The sequence below is a fragment of the Piliocolobus tephrosceles genome, unplaced genomic scaffold (assembly GCF_002776525.5).
Source record: "Piliocolobus tephrosceles isolate RC106 unplaced genomic scaffold, ASM277652v3 unscaffolded_40, whole genome shotgun sequence".
NCBI lineage: Eukaryota > Metazoa > Chordata > Mammalia > Primates > Cercopithecidae > Piliocolobus > Piliocolobus tephrosceles.
In genome coordinates, this window is record NW_022324309.1 from 2,168,264 (window position 1) to 2,185,177 (window position 16,914).

General features: G+C 36.2%; 2 protein-coding genes across 14 annotated transcripts in view; both read right to left on the reverse strand.

The window, feature by feature from the left end:
- LOC111550202 (calcium-dependent secretion activator 2) overlaps positions 1-16,914 on the reverse strand; it is a 565,477-nt gene that overhangs the window by 431,011 nt on the left and 117,552 nt on the right. The gene's annotated exons all lie outside the window — the stretch shown is intronic.
- On the reverse strand, positions 2,774-3,606 carry LOC111550171 (transcription factor BTF3). Its single transcript, XM_023223441.2, has one exon. It carries the CDS (start codon positions 3,514-3,516, stop codon positions 3,028-3,030), a length of 489 nt encoding a protein of 162 aa, XP_023079209.1. The 5' UTR covers positions 3,517-3,606; the 3' UTR covers positions 2,774-3,027.

Genomic DNA, 16,914 nt, shown 5'->3' on the forward strand with positions numbered 1-16,914 from the left:
AGCTCAAAGGAAATTTCCACAGCAGAACTCGACATCCTGTGCAAGACTAAAACCAGACAAATAGATGAGATGACACTAAGAGACATGTGTGATCATTTTTAAAGAAAGAAGAACAAGTGAACAAATCCCAAAGCCAGCTAATTACAATCCCTGAAGAGCTTTTTTTAAAAAATGCAGGTACAAAATGCCTACCCCACACCTACTATTTCAGAATTTTAAAAAGAGTGGCCTGGAAAGCTGTACAGTTTTAAAGTTCCTGAAGGAGTCTGATATTTAGCTATAGGTTTGGGATTTTTCTGGAGATGGTAATTATGAGTTAAGAAATCTATAAAAGCTGGGGAGAGCTCAGTGAGTAGATTTAGACTTAAACAGCAGAATGCCGAACCCTTAAAAATTTTTTTGGACCAACATAAAACAAAAAGATAAATATATGGGATACACAGGATTAAGACTCAAACCAATTTTTAAATCAGGCTTTCACTCACGATAATATGAGGAGATTCATTTTCTGGTTTGTATAATTATGAATCACATTTTAAGATATAGGCATTTCTCTTGTTTTTTGGTAGAGACAGGGTCTCCCTATGTTGCCCAGGCTGTTTTCAAACTCCTGAGTTCAAGGGATCCTCCATCCTCGGATTCCCAAAGTGCTAGGTGCTTCCTAAGAGTCTTTATGTTTTGTCTGCTTGGAAAACAATCTAAAATGCTAACATCTATGCAAATTTCTCATTAGAAATAATGATTTTAAAAAATCATGTCAAAGGAATGAGTAATGAAATAAAGACCCCCTAAAGTTTATGCATCTATTCCACTAAGTGGAAGACTGAGCATAGTTTCGTGGAAACTGAAAGCTTGATCTCCTTCAGCTGATGTCCAGGACAATTCTCCCTCACACACAACCTCCCTGAATCTTGTAGAATGTAAATGATGACCTTTTGTCAAAACCTACAAGAATAACTTTTTGTAACGGAATACTGACGTGTCATAAGAAATTAAAGTAATTCAAACAAACATGGAAAGGGTCTCACAATACACATGGCACATACAAGTCTCCACAGCCAACAGAAACCACAAGGATGGAGAAGGGTCACTGCACACTGCCTTTCATTAGTGACCACATATCCCACAGACTGCCACATGCTACACTGATCCAAAGAGAAAGTCTACACAATACTAAACATATAACAAGACTGCTATACAGTGAAATGCTGTGTAACTCAGGCTATGGTATACACATTTTGGTCCTAAGTCTATTGGTAAAAGGTATGCTTTTGGCTCCTCCCATCTGCTGCCCACACACTGATAGATACAGAGCCAGGTCAACCTGAAGAAGAGCGAGTCCTTAGTTACTCTCCATTAGCATTTAGAAGCATTATCCACTCCATTTTATAGGAGAAACTTGAATTCACAAAACAGATGTCCAAGAAAACTCAAGAACACTCAAAACGAATTCGGGAAGCTAAAAACTGAAAGATAATCTAGGATGTGAATAAATAGAATAGAAAAACTTAAATATTTTTGTGCTAAAGTGGATCTGAATTTTTTTCATACTGCAAGACATTACCTAACATTAGTTTCTTTCTTAATTTCTCTTGCACAAAATTCTATTATGAAACCCTGTTTACCCTATAAAGATATCTATTTATATTTTAAATTATAGAATAACTCAAATTTATTTCTACAGCAAAGAACAGATAAATAACACATTCTCATACTTTCTGGAAGAGCTTTCTGAAATCCTGAGTATTATAAATCCCTGAAATGTACCCGGATAACACTGTGAAATTTGGCAATAAGGTAAGAGAAACATTTATAACCTCAACAGAGAAATTAAAGTTATACATTAACAATTAAAAATATAATTTAGCACTAAAATTGTTTGCATATTGTAAGGAATTACATGAAGTAAATAAAATATCAATACATAGGGCAAATTTTACATAACCCAAAGACATAGATGTGATAGTTTGTGGCTCCTCACATCTTCCCAAACATTAGTCATACACCCTACCTTTGCCGACCAAAATGCCTGGTGTTCTACAATGACAAACCCTTTCAGTCCTTTCAGTTATGGTATTGTTTTCAGAACTTCTTCCCTGTGAAACTTCCTACAATAAGTTAACATGTAAACCCATCAGTCCTTTAAAGTATGTAACGTCTTAACACTAGCTCAACTGGCTGACAACCTGCTCCCAAAAAAGAATAGGACACTTCAAATAATAATTTTCCTCGTTGTTTAGAAATTGAGCGGGGCAGATAAAAAAGAGAAAAGAAAGACAAAGAAGAGAGGGCAGCCAGATGGTTGTAGAAAGGAAGGAAGCAAGAGGAAGATGAAGGATAAACAGGAGTTCTTAATAAGATGCTGAGATTGGAACTTCTGCTCTCCTAAGGGAGACACCCCAAGAAAGTGACCCACAGATATTCTGGCAGTAGATCAAAGTTATTCAATGGCCGTGGGGTAAAATGATAACTTATTACTGAAACCAACTAGTACCTATTACATAAATTAGTTTCTTAATAGTGCTCACATCTTACAAGCACATTTTTGAATTAAAATCTAGTAGGGTATAATTAAGTCAAAGATTACTTTTCTTGGAAAAAGATGCATTTTACGCTACATACACATGGAGCACATAAATTCATTCTCACATTATTCATTGTTTAAGCCTAAAGCCTTTCACATCACTTCTCTATTACTACATCCACCCTACAGTTTTCTAAATGCATGCAAACAGGAAACTTTAAACTTTTTTTTTTTTTTTTTTTTTTTTTTTAGGCAAAGAACATTATTAACCTTTGTTTCAAACTTGATTCCCAGGCTTCTTCGGCTTAATTAGCTGCAAAGAATGAATTGTGTATAAGCAAAAACTGAAAAGAGCTGCAGTGTCCAAGGGGCTTGGGCTTAAAAATATTAGAGATCTAGATTTTATCAGATCCATAAACAAAAAGTTCTTAAAAAGCAGTCATAATATAAAATAGCAGCTCCCAGTAACTTCTTCAAGTTTTATCTTCAGAAGTTGACTCAATTCAGTTTGCCTCATTCTTGGAAGCCTCATCAAAATTCTCCACAAGATCTGGAACTTCATCATCATCATCCTCTCCAGTAGCAAGTGGTGCTTTTCCATCCACAGATTGTTTGGGCAGAGCTTCGGCCAGTCTCCTTAAACTAGTCAGACTATCTGCACCAAGCTGGTTTAAGATGCTGGGTAGCATTTCTGTCAGCTGCTTCGTCTCAGCATGGCCTGTAATGGTGAAAGTGTTCGCTGCCAGAGATGCCTGAACTTTAGGGTTGTTAAAGTGGATCACTGTTCCTTGGTTTGTAAACATATTCACCTCTTCAATACCGGAGATATTGTTTACCCCTAACTTCTTTAAGGAGAACTGAAGTTTTTTATCATCTGCTGTGGCTGTTCTATGAACCACCTTCTTCTTTCTGCGAGCAGTTCCTTTCCCACCAATGCGCACTTGTGCCTGCAGTTTGGCGAGTTTTTCCTGGTTCATGATTGTTTCTTTCATCTTGTCGGAGCGAATAAGGGGCCGCGCGGGGGACTAGGGTTGGTGCTCAGGGGGTCTCGGGTGGACCAGCTGAGATTAGGCGCACACACGCGGGGCTAAACTTTTTTAAAGCAATAACTGCCTCAACTTTTATTTAAAGGGAGTAAGTTACAATTTAGTGTTTGTTCAAACATCCAGTAATTCAATAACTCAGCAAATATTTATTGAGAACCTACTACATACCTGTACTCCGACAGTGATGGGAGAGACAAAAAGCGAGATAAACCTAACCTTAAATAATGGTTTAGTGATATTTTGGGAAAAGTATACCTCATTTTCCAACACACTGTAAGTTAAATGGAGACATTTTGAAAGGAATGTTCAAATACAGTTATGATTGAAGAAAGTAAAATTTTCTTTTCCTATGATCTTGGTTTGTAAAACAGTACACTTGAGCCAACAGCCATGGCTGCCAAAAATTAGATGATGAATCTAAAGCAAGTTCAGTTATACATATATAAACACACAAATACTTACACGCTCTTGGGGACACTCATACTTACTTGTCTACTCACCCACTGGGGTGTTGCATATTTCACAGAGCAGAATTTGTCCAACCTATATACTGCAGGTCACCAAATACTTTTTTTTCCCTTTTAAACAACCATTCAAAACTTTAAAACAGTTGAATCATATTTTAACATTACTTAAACATCTTCCTCCATAAACCTCCTTAATTTTCATTTTGGCTAATAGGATGTGGTGCAGAGCACTCCCCACCAGGTAGGAGGCGCGCAGTGCTACACAAAACTGTGTTTCTCCTTAACCTCCCACAAAACCTTTAGTCAGTAAGTCACAATTTATCACCCAAAAAATATTTGTTTACATGCATATGCATTTAGTTTTCATTGCAATTAATTTGCTTTTGCTTTTCAAAACTGTCCCTATTAACAAAGTAGTGCTGTTTATCATTACCACTATTACTAATTTTTATTAGATTCTTAAATTGGAAAATTTTGTCAATTGGTATTTCTTTATCCACTTCTGCTTTTATTTGTTAACCGAAGTGTGACTCTTGAAGGAATTTGATAAGTAAGTTAGAAAAATGTTTGTTTCTAAGGTAAATAATAATAATCAATGAAATTTAATTAAAATGATTTACTAAAAGGCCTTGATGGTATCAGAATATGTAATTTTGAAACTTTTGTTTCCATGAAATGCCTTTTTTCTTTTTTTCTTTTTGAGATGGAGTTTTGCTTATCACCCAGACTGGAGTGAAATGGCACAATCTCGGTTCACTGCAACCTCTGCCTCCCAGGTTCAGTTGATTCTCCTGCCTCAGCCTCCCAAGTAGCTGGGATTACAGGTACCCTCCATCATGCCCGGCTAATTTTTGTATTTTTAGTAGAAATGGGTTTCACCAGGTTGGCCAGGTTGGTCTCAAACTCCTGACCTCAGGGGATCTGCCTGCTTCGACCTACCAAAATGTTGGGATTACAGGCATAAGCCACCGTGCCCAGTGCCTAATTTTCAAACTTTTCATCTTATGAATGTAATAACTACATAATATAAATGTCTACATTTTAATTATTGAATTAAATGAAAATTTATACTTCAGTAGCTCCTAATGCTACTTTTAAACATTTCCAAATAGTTTGTTTTAAAAACATATTCTTAAGAATACAGAATAACTTAATTTTTTAAATCAAGTTTCTGAATTCATAATGGCTCAGTCTCTTTTAAAACTTTATATCTAAATAGATTTAATTTTTACAGATCTTTGTCCATTAAGATAGGCAGCTTCATTTTTGTTTTTAAATGAAGAATGTCTTCAGATAATAGTAACAAATAAAAACATTTGCCACCGAGCAGTATGACGGCAATTAAAACAAATCTAGATTTTAGATTTGTATATTCTAATGATTCTTTCCTGCAGTCTAAATGTCTTGTTTGCATGTTGCACGTAAACATTATCAAGTTATGCAAAGGTACCAAGCAAACCATGCTAACATCTTTCCTTAATAAATTCATCTTAAACTTAAAAGACTATGAAGTTTAAGATCTTTGAAATTATTTTAGGAACTAAGGCATATAACTACCAGACTGCACTAGTCATGCAATGAGTAGCTAAAACCAAAATGCCTCACATCAACTACAAAATCACTTTTTCTTTATCAGCTATATGATATTATCAACACTGTACTGTATTTGGGACCAATGAAGCAGAGAATATTGAAAAAGTATCAGTTGTCAAAATGTTTAATGAAGACACAGCTGTCAGATGACAGAGACAACACTAATTCAAAAGATTATTAAAGCAAAAGAATTTCCAGTACATAAAATGAATCCCCAGATGTTAAAAATGGTCCTATTTTAAACAAAAATGAAAATCCCTGAAAAGTTATGCCTGGAAGAACATTATTTGTTTTGCAGAGAAAAACCCAAACAAACTACTGGGAATGAAATGTAGAGAGGCTAAAAAAAAAAATGGGAAGCTAATAAGACATTTCATAAACGAGGCCTATGTTTGTGTTCTATACTGATAGGAATATGTAAAGCCTTTGAGATCAAGAGCTTATTCTGAAAACACTGCAATTCCAGTAACACATAGTTCTCTTCCAAAGAATCTTTGCAATGCAGACGTTTTCCTGGATTCCACATTAAATTATGTTAACAAAATAGTGAATATAATAAAATCCAAGCTGCTACTGTCCCATCTGTTTTCAGCTTTTATGTGAAAAAATGGGATCAGAACATCATTTGTTATTGTTTCCTACCACAGCACACTGATGATACAGAAAAGAGTCTGGGTTTAATCAAGAGTTTATGAGCCAAAAGTTGAAGTTTTTTAGAAAACTGAAAATACTTTATTTTTCCTTTCGGATTCATTGAATAGTTACTGGTTACAAAAGGTGACTAACTTAACTGGCACTGGAACACCAGAATGAACTAAAATTATAAAAGGACTTAATTAATATATACTGGTATGTACCAAGTTTATGAGTTCAAAACAAAAATCTAACTTAGAAAAAGTGAGGTTAAAACAAGTCACGTGTTGCTTAGTTATCATTCGTATCCTAATATTGTAGAACATCTAAATATACTTACACAAGAGACATTATTTTCAAATTTTTGATATGAGAAGATTCAATTCAATTTGAAATTAATTTACGTTATCAAAAGAAATGTATATAACCACATTTCTTAGAAAAGAGATGTCAAATTTAAAGAATAAAAATAAGTTATATTTTTAAAAAAGGAAGAGATAGACGTTAAAGAATATTGTACCCTTGATATATAATTGAATTTCCAAATACTCTTATACTATGTCATAATCAGGCATTATTTTAAAAATGGCATAAATTCTTTCCTAAGGCTTGGGCGTGGAGGCACATGCCTGTAATCCCAGCACTTTGAGAGGTGGCAGTGGGTGGATCACCTGAGGTCAGAAGTTCGAGACCAGCCTGACCAATATTGGGAAACCCCATCTCTACTAAAAATACGAAAATTAGCCAGACGTGGTGGCATGCACCTGTAATCCCAGCTACTCAGGAGGCTGAGACAGAAGAACTGCTTGAACCTGGGAGGCAGAGGTTGCAGTGAGCCAAGATTATGCCACTGTACTCCAGCCTGGGGAACACAGCAAGACTCCCTCTTAAAAAAAATACATTCTGAGACCGCCTACAGAATCTAATCTCGAGTTTGTATCTTTAAGTGCAGTGTGGAAGGAAATGCTACACTGCACAACTCCAGGGACACCTTTTACATTGAATAAGTGTGAGTGCTACTTCCTGAGCCGACCTGTATATTACACAAAGGTGGGGAAGCTCTGAACCGTGACCAAAAGGCAGTGTTTTTGAACAATGCTGGTCTTCTTCTGTTAACATAAGTTAGGGATAGTTCTTATTTATTTATTTATTTACAGACAGGGTCTTTATTGCCTAGGTTGGAGTACAGTGGCATAATCACGGCTCACTAAAGCTTCTACCTACCTGGCTCAAGTGATCCTCTCAGTTCAGCCTCCCAAATAGCTGGGACTTGGGAGGTGCACACCACCATGTCCAGATAACTTTTGTAATTTTTGTAGAGATGGGGTTTCGCAAAGTTGTCCAGGCTGGTCTTAAACTCCCTGGCTCAAGCGGTTGCCCACCTCAGCCACCCAAAGTGCTGGGATTATAGGCATGAACCACTGTGTCCAGCCAGGAATATTTTTTAAAGCGTTCTGTACTACAATAAATTCAGCACCCCAGGGATGGTAATGTTTCTGGTTGAGATTCTGTCAAACTAAGAACTCTCATTCCTGATTTGGATGCTTTGCAGTGATGTATGTCATAATTTTAGGCAGCCCTGACACCCATGTCCTAAAAAATAGGCCCAAATTTTTAAAATTATCGATCAACACTCTAGTAACACTTACATTTGGATGTTCAATCTCTAGCTAAGTTTTTTAAAACAACTGACTAGCAGCTACTATATGCCTGCCGATTAGGAGGAATAAGAAAAAAATAAGGTAATTTTATTAAAAATACCAAGGTAGTCATTACTCACATGATACTGCTTGCGCATAACAGAACCCAGTTTAAAAAAAAGACAAAGTGATAAAAGTCTTATTTAGGCCAGACTCAATTAGCATGGATGTTTTTCTGCACATATTCACATAGCACAGGGGAAAAAAACTAAGATCAACAGAAGCATGAGATAACCATATAACTCTAGCTATGACTTTTCCAAAATAATTATGCTTTTCCTACCTAAAATGCTAAATTTAAGTTTAAAAAAATCAACATCATTTGACAAAATGACATTCACAGTTTAATATTTTTCTAACAGAGAAACATCAAATCTATTATTATTATAGCAGCAAACAGAATCAAGAAAAGGCAAGCTTGCTTCCCCTTATTTATACTTTGTTAATAACCTCCTTATAATTTTTAGATGCTATCTTGATAAAATTCTAGTTATTAATATACATGTATTACCATCCCATGTCCATGAAATTATATGTTCTTTTTGCTGAAAATTGCCAAGCCTTATTCATTTTCATATTGCCTGCAGGTTCTCAAAGAAATGAATTTCTCACTCCTTTTGGTATTATGTATCCATCTCAGCAGAACAAAGAAAAGTTCAGGCTAAAAATAAAGCAAACCTTTTAGAAGTTAAAGTAAAATATATCCAATTTTTTTGCAATCACTCATATTAAGGTTCTTATAAACATCGCATATGTATTATAATGACCACAGGGGAAAAACAAAGCAAATGCAATATCACATCTTATTTTAAAGGCCTCTTATATTTGATGTAAAGCACCATGATTATATGAAATAATATTTTTGAGATGTATTCAAAATACTGTACCTTTAAAAAAAATAAACTGCTGCCACTTTTTAAACAGGCACATCATATCAAATCATCTCCATTATTCTTAAAATAGAATATGAAATCAGATACACAAAGACATAGAGCAAAGCTTCAAAAGCCCCAAGGAAGAAGTGATTTGCATATATTTATTGACCTTTCCCTAAGCAGTCCTCAGAGCAGATGCTAAGCTACCTTTCAGAATTAGAAAGTACTGGGTTCATTCATTCAATTATTTTTCTACCATGAAAGCCTTCAGGATTAAAAAACAAAATGATAGCTGCAAACCATTAATGCTTTTAAACTAATCTTCATCAACAGAGTTTAGGGGAGGAAAAAAAAAAAACAGGAAAAATCAATAAATAAATGAAAGCACCAAGGTTAACATATTTAAAACATACATTTGTTTAGAAGAAAAAATTTTACTTGGCACAAACCAAAAATAGCATCTAAGGATTTTCTTATTTCAGGAAAAAAAAAAAAATTAAAGATCCTTAAAGGAAAAATAATGAGCCAAAAAAATCTTTAGTTTCAGAGCAGGAAACTACTTCTCTATGAAGTTGAGTGAGACAAAAAAATTTGCCATTTTCCCTCTAAGTGGAGAATCACAGTCCATAGTTTTAGGAGCCACTGCCGAAATACTGTGGAGCTTGTCTGTTTGGGTTTGTTTACCTGACTGACATCTTTCAGCACGTGCCTGAAAGTCAGGATCCAGGGTTGTAATGAAATTATTATGGCCCTGAGTAACAGTTATTTTATCAAAAAGGCATCTGCTCTTAAGAGTAATGAAGTAGATGTCAGCCAGCAAAAGGCAGAGTTAAAGACACAAGACAAGGGGTGGATTGAAATGCAAAGGTTAGGGAAGAAATCAAAGACCATTTGGCTAAAGTTACATTTCTTTTCTAGTTTTTCAAAGTCCAAATAGAAAAAAAATGCCAGCTTTGTACATTTCATCATACAAGTCACTTTGTAAATAAACGGCTATGGTAGAGGTAGTGTTTCTGAGTTCTCAGAAAGTGTTCGGGGTTTCAGAAAAAAGGTCATTTGAATCTTCTGAACATTATGTAGAAGGGCTTAATTTTATAGACTACATAGTCATTATGCTGATTTATAGAGGACTTTAATGATTTTAATGGATTACTGAGTAGTGTTCAGAAATGAGACTGTAGGAACCCAAAATTTCTTCTTGCCCAGACCTTTGTTATTAATCCAATTGTCACCATTTCTGAAGAAAGCAACTTATCATCATAATTTGATTTTAACACTACATTGCCTAATTTTATTCAAATTATATGGTAAATGTCTAAAACTAGCTAGCAAAGGAAGAATCAAAATCTAAATAGGATTATTCCTAAGTGAGCACATAAAATAGAAGCCAACTATACAGCTAAATATGAGTCTTTAAACTTATTCAGTCACAGAGTTTTATTTATGTGGGTGTATATAGGTGTGTGTATAATATATATGTATACACACACAGCACATATATGTACCTATGCTTATAGTACAATGAATAATTTTAGACACAGACTATACTAGAATCAATATGTTTATACATTTCATATACACAGGCATACATAGCATACATAAGTATAGATACACTGTATAATTTCTAAACAAACTATATAATTATAATTAACTGTACATGTAAAACATATTATTAAGCATTGTATATGCTAAGGAAAGAAGTCATAAGCTTCAGGGAAAAAAAGATGAAAATAAAATTATATTGTACGACAATCCCCAATTATAAATGTCTATATATGTATATTTAGGTAATTATTTATAGATATAGTCACCTAATTTGTTTTTCATGTTTAGCAGATATATATAATAATAAATTGTATTCATTCCTAACACATCTCACTAAAAGTAAACATTTTTAAGACACACTATAAGAATAATAGTAAGAGTCAACAGCAACAAAATTTTCGAAACTGGAAAACACATGAATAACTACTTTTTTTTTTTTTTTCTTTTTTTTTTGAGACGGAGTCTCGCTCTGTCGCCCAGGCTGGAGTGCAGTGGCCGGATCTCAGCTCACTGCAAGCTCCGCCTCCCGGGTTTACGCCATTCTCCTGCCTCAGCCTCCCGAGTAGCTGGGACTACAGGCGCCCGCCACCTCGCCCGGCTAGTTTTTTGTATTTTTTTTAGTAGAGACGGGGTTTCATCATGTTAGCCAGGATAGTCTCGATCTCCTGACCTCGTGATCCGCCCGTCTCGGTCTCCCAAAGTGCTGGGATTACAGATTTGAGCCACCGCGCCCGGCCTGAAACTGGAAAACACATGAATAACTATTAACTGAACTAACAGATTCCAGAAAGTGAAATCCTAACCTGATCATGTGGAGACTTAAGTACCAACCCTGGTTAATACCAAAGAATCTTTGAAAACCTCAGACACTGTCAGCATCTAATACTTCTGGCACTGTGTGGTTTTAAAAGCAGGGGTGGGAGGTGAACAAAATAGTCTTGTTGAAAAATGATCATGAAACATATCCTTATATCTCCTAACAAATTCTACACTGCTGGGCAACTGCCCCTCACTGTTTTTAGAAAACACTGAAGATTTCTTCCCTGGGAAAAAGAGGGTCTCCAGCCTGGGAGACCCAGACATAACTGAAAGTGGGACGCAATACTGAAAAGGAAAGAATTAAGTAAACATACACAATGTTAAAAAGAAAGCTTCTTCCTCCACTCATTCCTGGAACATTGGCAGCTAGGACAATACTCATCTCTGAGGAATCAAACTAAGCCCACAAGATGAAAAAATAAATATAGCTGATGGCCAGAAATACCCACAAAATAATTCAGCCAGATAACAAATTAATAAGCCTCACCTATATCCTGAGAGCTTTCAAACATTTTTTAATCCCCTTAACTCTTACAAAGTATGTATACAAGCAAGGATTGTCTGAGAAGTATGAAAAGTCTCTAATACAAAACCTTAAAATTAAAATTAATGGGAAAAGGCAACTTAGAAGAATCAGACCAGCAGGACGACAAAAACCCCCCCCCCCCCCCCATTCTTATGTTATCTGAAAAATAAAATATACAACAGGAAACAAGAATATGAAGCTCTAAAAAAGTATTAAGCAAACAAACATAAAAAGAGCTCTTGAAAATTAAAAATACAGGCCGGGCATGGTGACTCACACCTGTAATCCCAGCACTTTGGGAGGCTGAGGTGGGGAGAGCACTTGAGATCCGGAGTTTGAGATAAGCCTGGCCAACATGGCAAAACCACATCTCTACTAAAAAAAAACACACACAAAAAAAATTACCTGGGTGTAGTGGCATGCACTGGTAATCCTAGCTACTAGGGAGACTTGGGTACGAGAATCTCTTGAACTCAGGAGGCAGATGTTGCAGTTAGCCACGATCATGCCACTACACTCCAGCCTGGGTGAAAGTGAGGCTCTGTCTCAAAAAAAAAAAAAAATATATATATATATATATATAAACACACACACACAGACATACATATATATGTGTGTATATATAAAAGTGTATATATGTGTAACATACATGTGTATATATGTGTATATGTGTATATATCCAAAACAACAGAAAAGAAGTACTCAATAGAGGTGTTGGAAGATAAAGTTTAAGAAATACCCCAAAGATAGAGAAAAAAGAAGATACAGAAAATAAAAGTGAAGGGATAAATAAATCAGAGAACAAGCTAGGCGGCAGTCCAACAGCAGATTCAGTGGAATTCCAGAAAGAGAGCAGAGAAAACTATTAATAAAAAGCAAATCATTAACAAATAATTCAAGAAAATCTCCCAGAAGGGAGGCTCACGAATCAACAAATTAAGAATGCTGAGTTCCCAACAAGGATGAAAGTTAATATGAATCAAAGCACATCACCGTAATGCAAAGATGAAGAATTAGAATAGCTTCATACTCTTCACCAGAAACTAAGAACAGAGAAAAGACTTCAAAAATTTGAAGGAAACTGATCTGCCATTAAAATTCCTTACCCAGTTAAACTATCAGTTGAGTTGGATAAGAAAGAAACATTTTTCAAAATCAAGAAGTTAAAAAATATTTATCCCATGCACCTCTCTCAAGAAGGAGGATAATAAAGTCATAAAACCAAAAGCTTTAACCAAGGAGACAGGGAAAGGGAATTTTCAAGATGACAGTAGAGATCTTAGGATGGCAGATAAGCACCAATCATAGAAGGCCACCAGTCCAGATGGGAGCAGTGCGTATCAAATGGCAGATTTGCTAAGTGTCATCCCGACACACTTCACCACCCTACCTTCCTTTCAATCTGATGAAGCTACAGAGAATGTGTTCCAACCAACCAATGAAAAGACCAAAAAAGAGAAAGATAGGAGGACACTGGTAACAGGGAAAAGGACTCTGAAAAAAGGCAAAAGGAAATTTCAGGAGGCCTGAGAAGGTGACCGACAGAGCAACCAGTTTAGATAGCAGATAGAAACACACACACACGCACGCACACACACACAGATGTGTTTCCTGGATATGATCAATTTTGTAGAGGGCTGTGTTAAGAGGCCTTTGGATGATATGGGAAAATTAATGATTGATACAGAGAAAACTAAGCACACAAATAACCAAGTCATCATTTGATTTAGGAAAAACAAAAGGAAGGAAATATAATCATATTGCATAGCAACTCCCAATTGCAAATAATATTTGGATGTGCATAATATAAATAATGAATCATGATCTAAGCAAAAACATGAATACAAGTCTATGAAACTAAGGGATTCCTCCCCATGAGAGAAAGAAAGAGAAGTAAAGGGGATAGGGCGATGAGAGTGCTAAATCCTAATCCTTGACAATAAGAAATCAGCAAATAATGGCTAAAACTGACAAACCCAGTTATAGCAGTATATGAATATTATTTAGAAATATGGGTCACATGTAATTGCTAGAAGAAACAGAGAAAACAGTCAAAGTACTGATATATTTGGGGATAATACTGTCAGTAATGCCATCATATCTATCATCAAAATGGACTGTATCATGAACACTCAAAAGGTAAACTCCATTATTCAGTGTAAGGGTCTTTGTCCCTTTTAATTCATGGTGCTTGGCACAAAGGAGTTGCTCTATAATGCTTCTTACTGAATTAATAAGTGAATAAACCCAGGAAAGTAAATATGACAGGCTCTGGAGAACTCTGATGATTCCAAAGGGGTTCTAGTCATGACAACACTGACATGAAAGACAGACATGAAATGTTTTCAAGATCTTTCCAAATTGTGAAAGCAGAAACAACACCATTTCTGAGATCAGATGAGATCAGGCGTATTCAAGGTGTTACAGCCATAGACTGCACTATTTCCAATACACTATTTTATATAAGATGGGATTTACTGTAGTCAAATAAATATTGATAACATATTTATTTCACTGACATATCCAAAAGTGTATAGATTCAACTTGGCTAAAAAGCACTTTTAAAATTTCCTAATTTAGGCACAGAGTTATAACCTCTAAGACGCTCTGAGCTTTTTGGTCCTATAGGCACCTCCATTTGGGGATCCCTCTGCCTGGTTTGCCTTCCCTGACCAACTCCCCAGATACTTGTTTCACTCAAGCTGCTTCTACACAGCTTCTTCTGACTCAGCATAGATACCACATTCTCCAGAATGCCTTATCTGGTCCCTAAGGCTGAAGACCCTCTTATGTGTTCCCACATCACCCTATTCATATCTGTCACAGAAGAGCACACACACTAAATTTCCTGTTTTACCTATTTCTTCTCTACTTGAAAATAAGATGTTCATCAGACTAGCTATCCTATTTATAACTGTATTCTCAGCAACCATAATTGTAGATATATAACTATCTGACAAATAAATTTGTTCATTAATTTGAATAATATTTATTTAGTTCCTACAATGTGCCAAGCATTTTCCTAGGCATTGAAAATATAATCCTAAAGAGAAGAAACAGTCTGTCTTTGTGGAGCTTGCATTCCAGATGTAAATACAGACAGACACAACAAGTCAGTGTGTAAACACAATGTAAGATGGTGCTGAGTGGAATGAAGCAAAGTAAGTCAGGGTATAGCAACAGAGAGGGAGAGGAAAGAGTGCTACTTTAGATAGGATGGTGAAAGAGGGAAGAACTCTTAAAGGATGTAAGACTAGAGACCTAAGTGAAAGAAAAGTCATTCAAATAATATCAGTGGGAAGAATGGACCAAGTAGAAGAAACAGCCAACCATCAAGGCCCAGAGAAGGAAATGTACTGCGTGCATTCAAGGCAGACAGGTGAGCAGGCATTCCATTAACTGGATAGTTTCCACTAAGCCATTTCACCTTTCTAAGCCTTATTTTCCCCATCTACAAAATCTGAAGTCCATTACACTTAAACCCACAGTTGTAGCCTAGGTATTTTACTAAACGACTTTGCTATTTCTGTACTTCCTACCACAACTCAGCTTGGTACAATCAGATGGTTCTCCAAGTAGGTGCACTTTCTGAAACACATGGAGTCACACACCCTGACTCACTTTCTCATGAATTTAATACAAACATAGTGGCTCATCTGACACTTTGATGGATTACACCAATTGGGCTGTACATGTTCTGGCATGTAACAAAGTTCAGGCATTCCAAATAGTCTGTTAATCAGATCAAGATTTAGAAGGCTCACAGTTGTATTTTACTCTAGCGAAAGTCAGGGCCAAATTACAGTTCCATCAAGTAGGGGTCTAAGTCTCTAATTCAAGTTTTAAATTTGGCTATGGAGAATCCTAGTATGCTTATATTGCTTACTGCTGACCTGTATTTTTAAAAATGATAAATTAATCAACACACCCTGGGAGCTAAGGGTGGACAGCCATCATCCAGAACAGTGCCCAGAACATGGGAGAAATTTAAATAAAAACTAATGAGTACATGGATAAATGGCTGACCAGTTGGGAACTAATGAATCACAAGTGCCTATCTAAAGGACTATGGTATCAACTTTTCTAGGCTCCAGATCTTCCTACAGTACCTACTTCATGAACAGTGCTACAATGTCTATTTAAAATAAAACTATCTAGAATATTTATCTAACTAAAGTATATTCCATTGGTTAGGAACATAACATGTCCTCTATATAGAGGACTATATAGAACAGCAATAAAAATTACAATTGAAGTAGCAGCTATCAATAACTGACATCCTTGTATATACTATGCTAGCTGGAATCTAAACTCATTTAATCATCAAAGCAAACTATCTGGTAATCTTTAACTCTATTATATAGTTGAGAAGACACACACCAGTTAGGTGACATTGCCAACATCACACAAAGGTGGCTGGTTGTGGAGCTACTATACAAAATCCAGGTTGGATTTCTGTGCTCAATTCCTATAGAGGAATTGTGAGGATAAACAGATAATGTCTTAGTCCATTTTGTTTTGCTTTAACAGAACACCTGAGACTGAGTAATACATAAAGTAAAGTTTATTGGGCTTGTGATTCTGGAGGCTGGGAAATCTACGATTTGGGAACCCCTTCTGGTGAGGGTCTCATGCTGCTCATGGTAGGGAAACAGAAGAGGGAGCAGGCACATGCAAAGAAACCAAACAAGAAAGGAACACCACACTATTGCAGTAACCCAGTTCCAAGAGAAAATGAACTCACTTCTGGAGAAAGGCATTAATATATTGATAAGGGCCAGGCGCGGTGGCTCAAGCCTGTAATCCCAGCACTTTAGGAGGCCGAGACGGGTGGATCACGAGGTCAGGAGATCGAGACCATCCTGGCTAACATGGTGAAACCCCGTCTCTACTAAAAAAATACAAAAAACTAGCCAGGCGAGGTGGCGGGCGCCTGTAGTCCCAGCTACTCGGGAGGCTGAGGCAGGAGAATGGCGTAAACCCGGGAGGCGGAGCTTGCAGTGAGCTGAGATCCGGCCACTGCACTCCAGCCCGGGCGACAGAGCAAGACTCTGTCTCAAAAAAAAAAAAAAAAAAAAAAAATAGATAGATAGATAGATAGATAGATAGATAGATAGATAAGGAATCCACCCCCATGGACCAAATATCTCCCACTCCCTACCACCCAACACTGCAACATTGGGAAT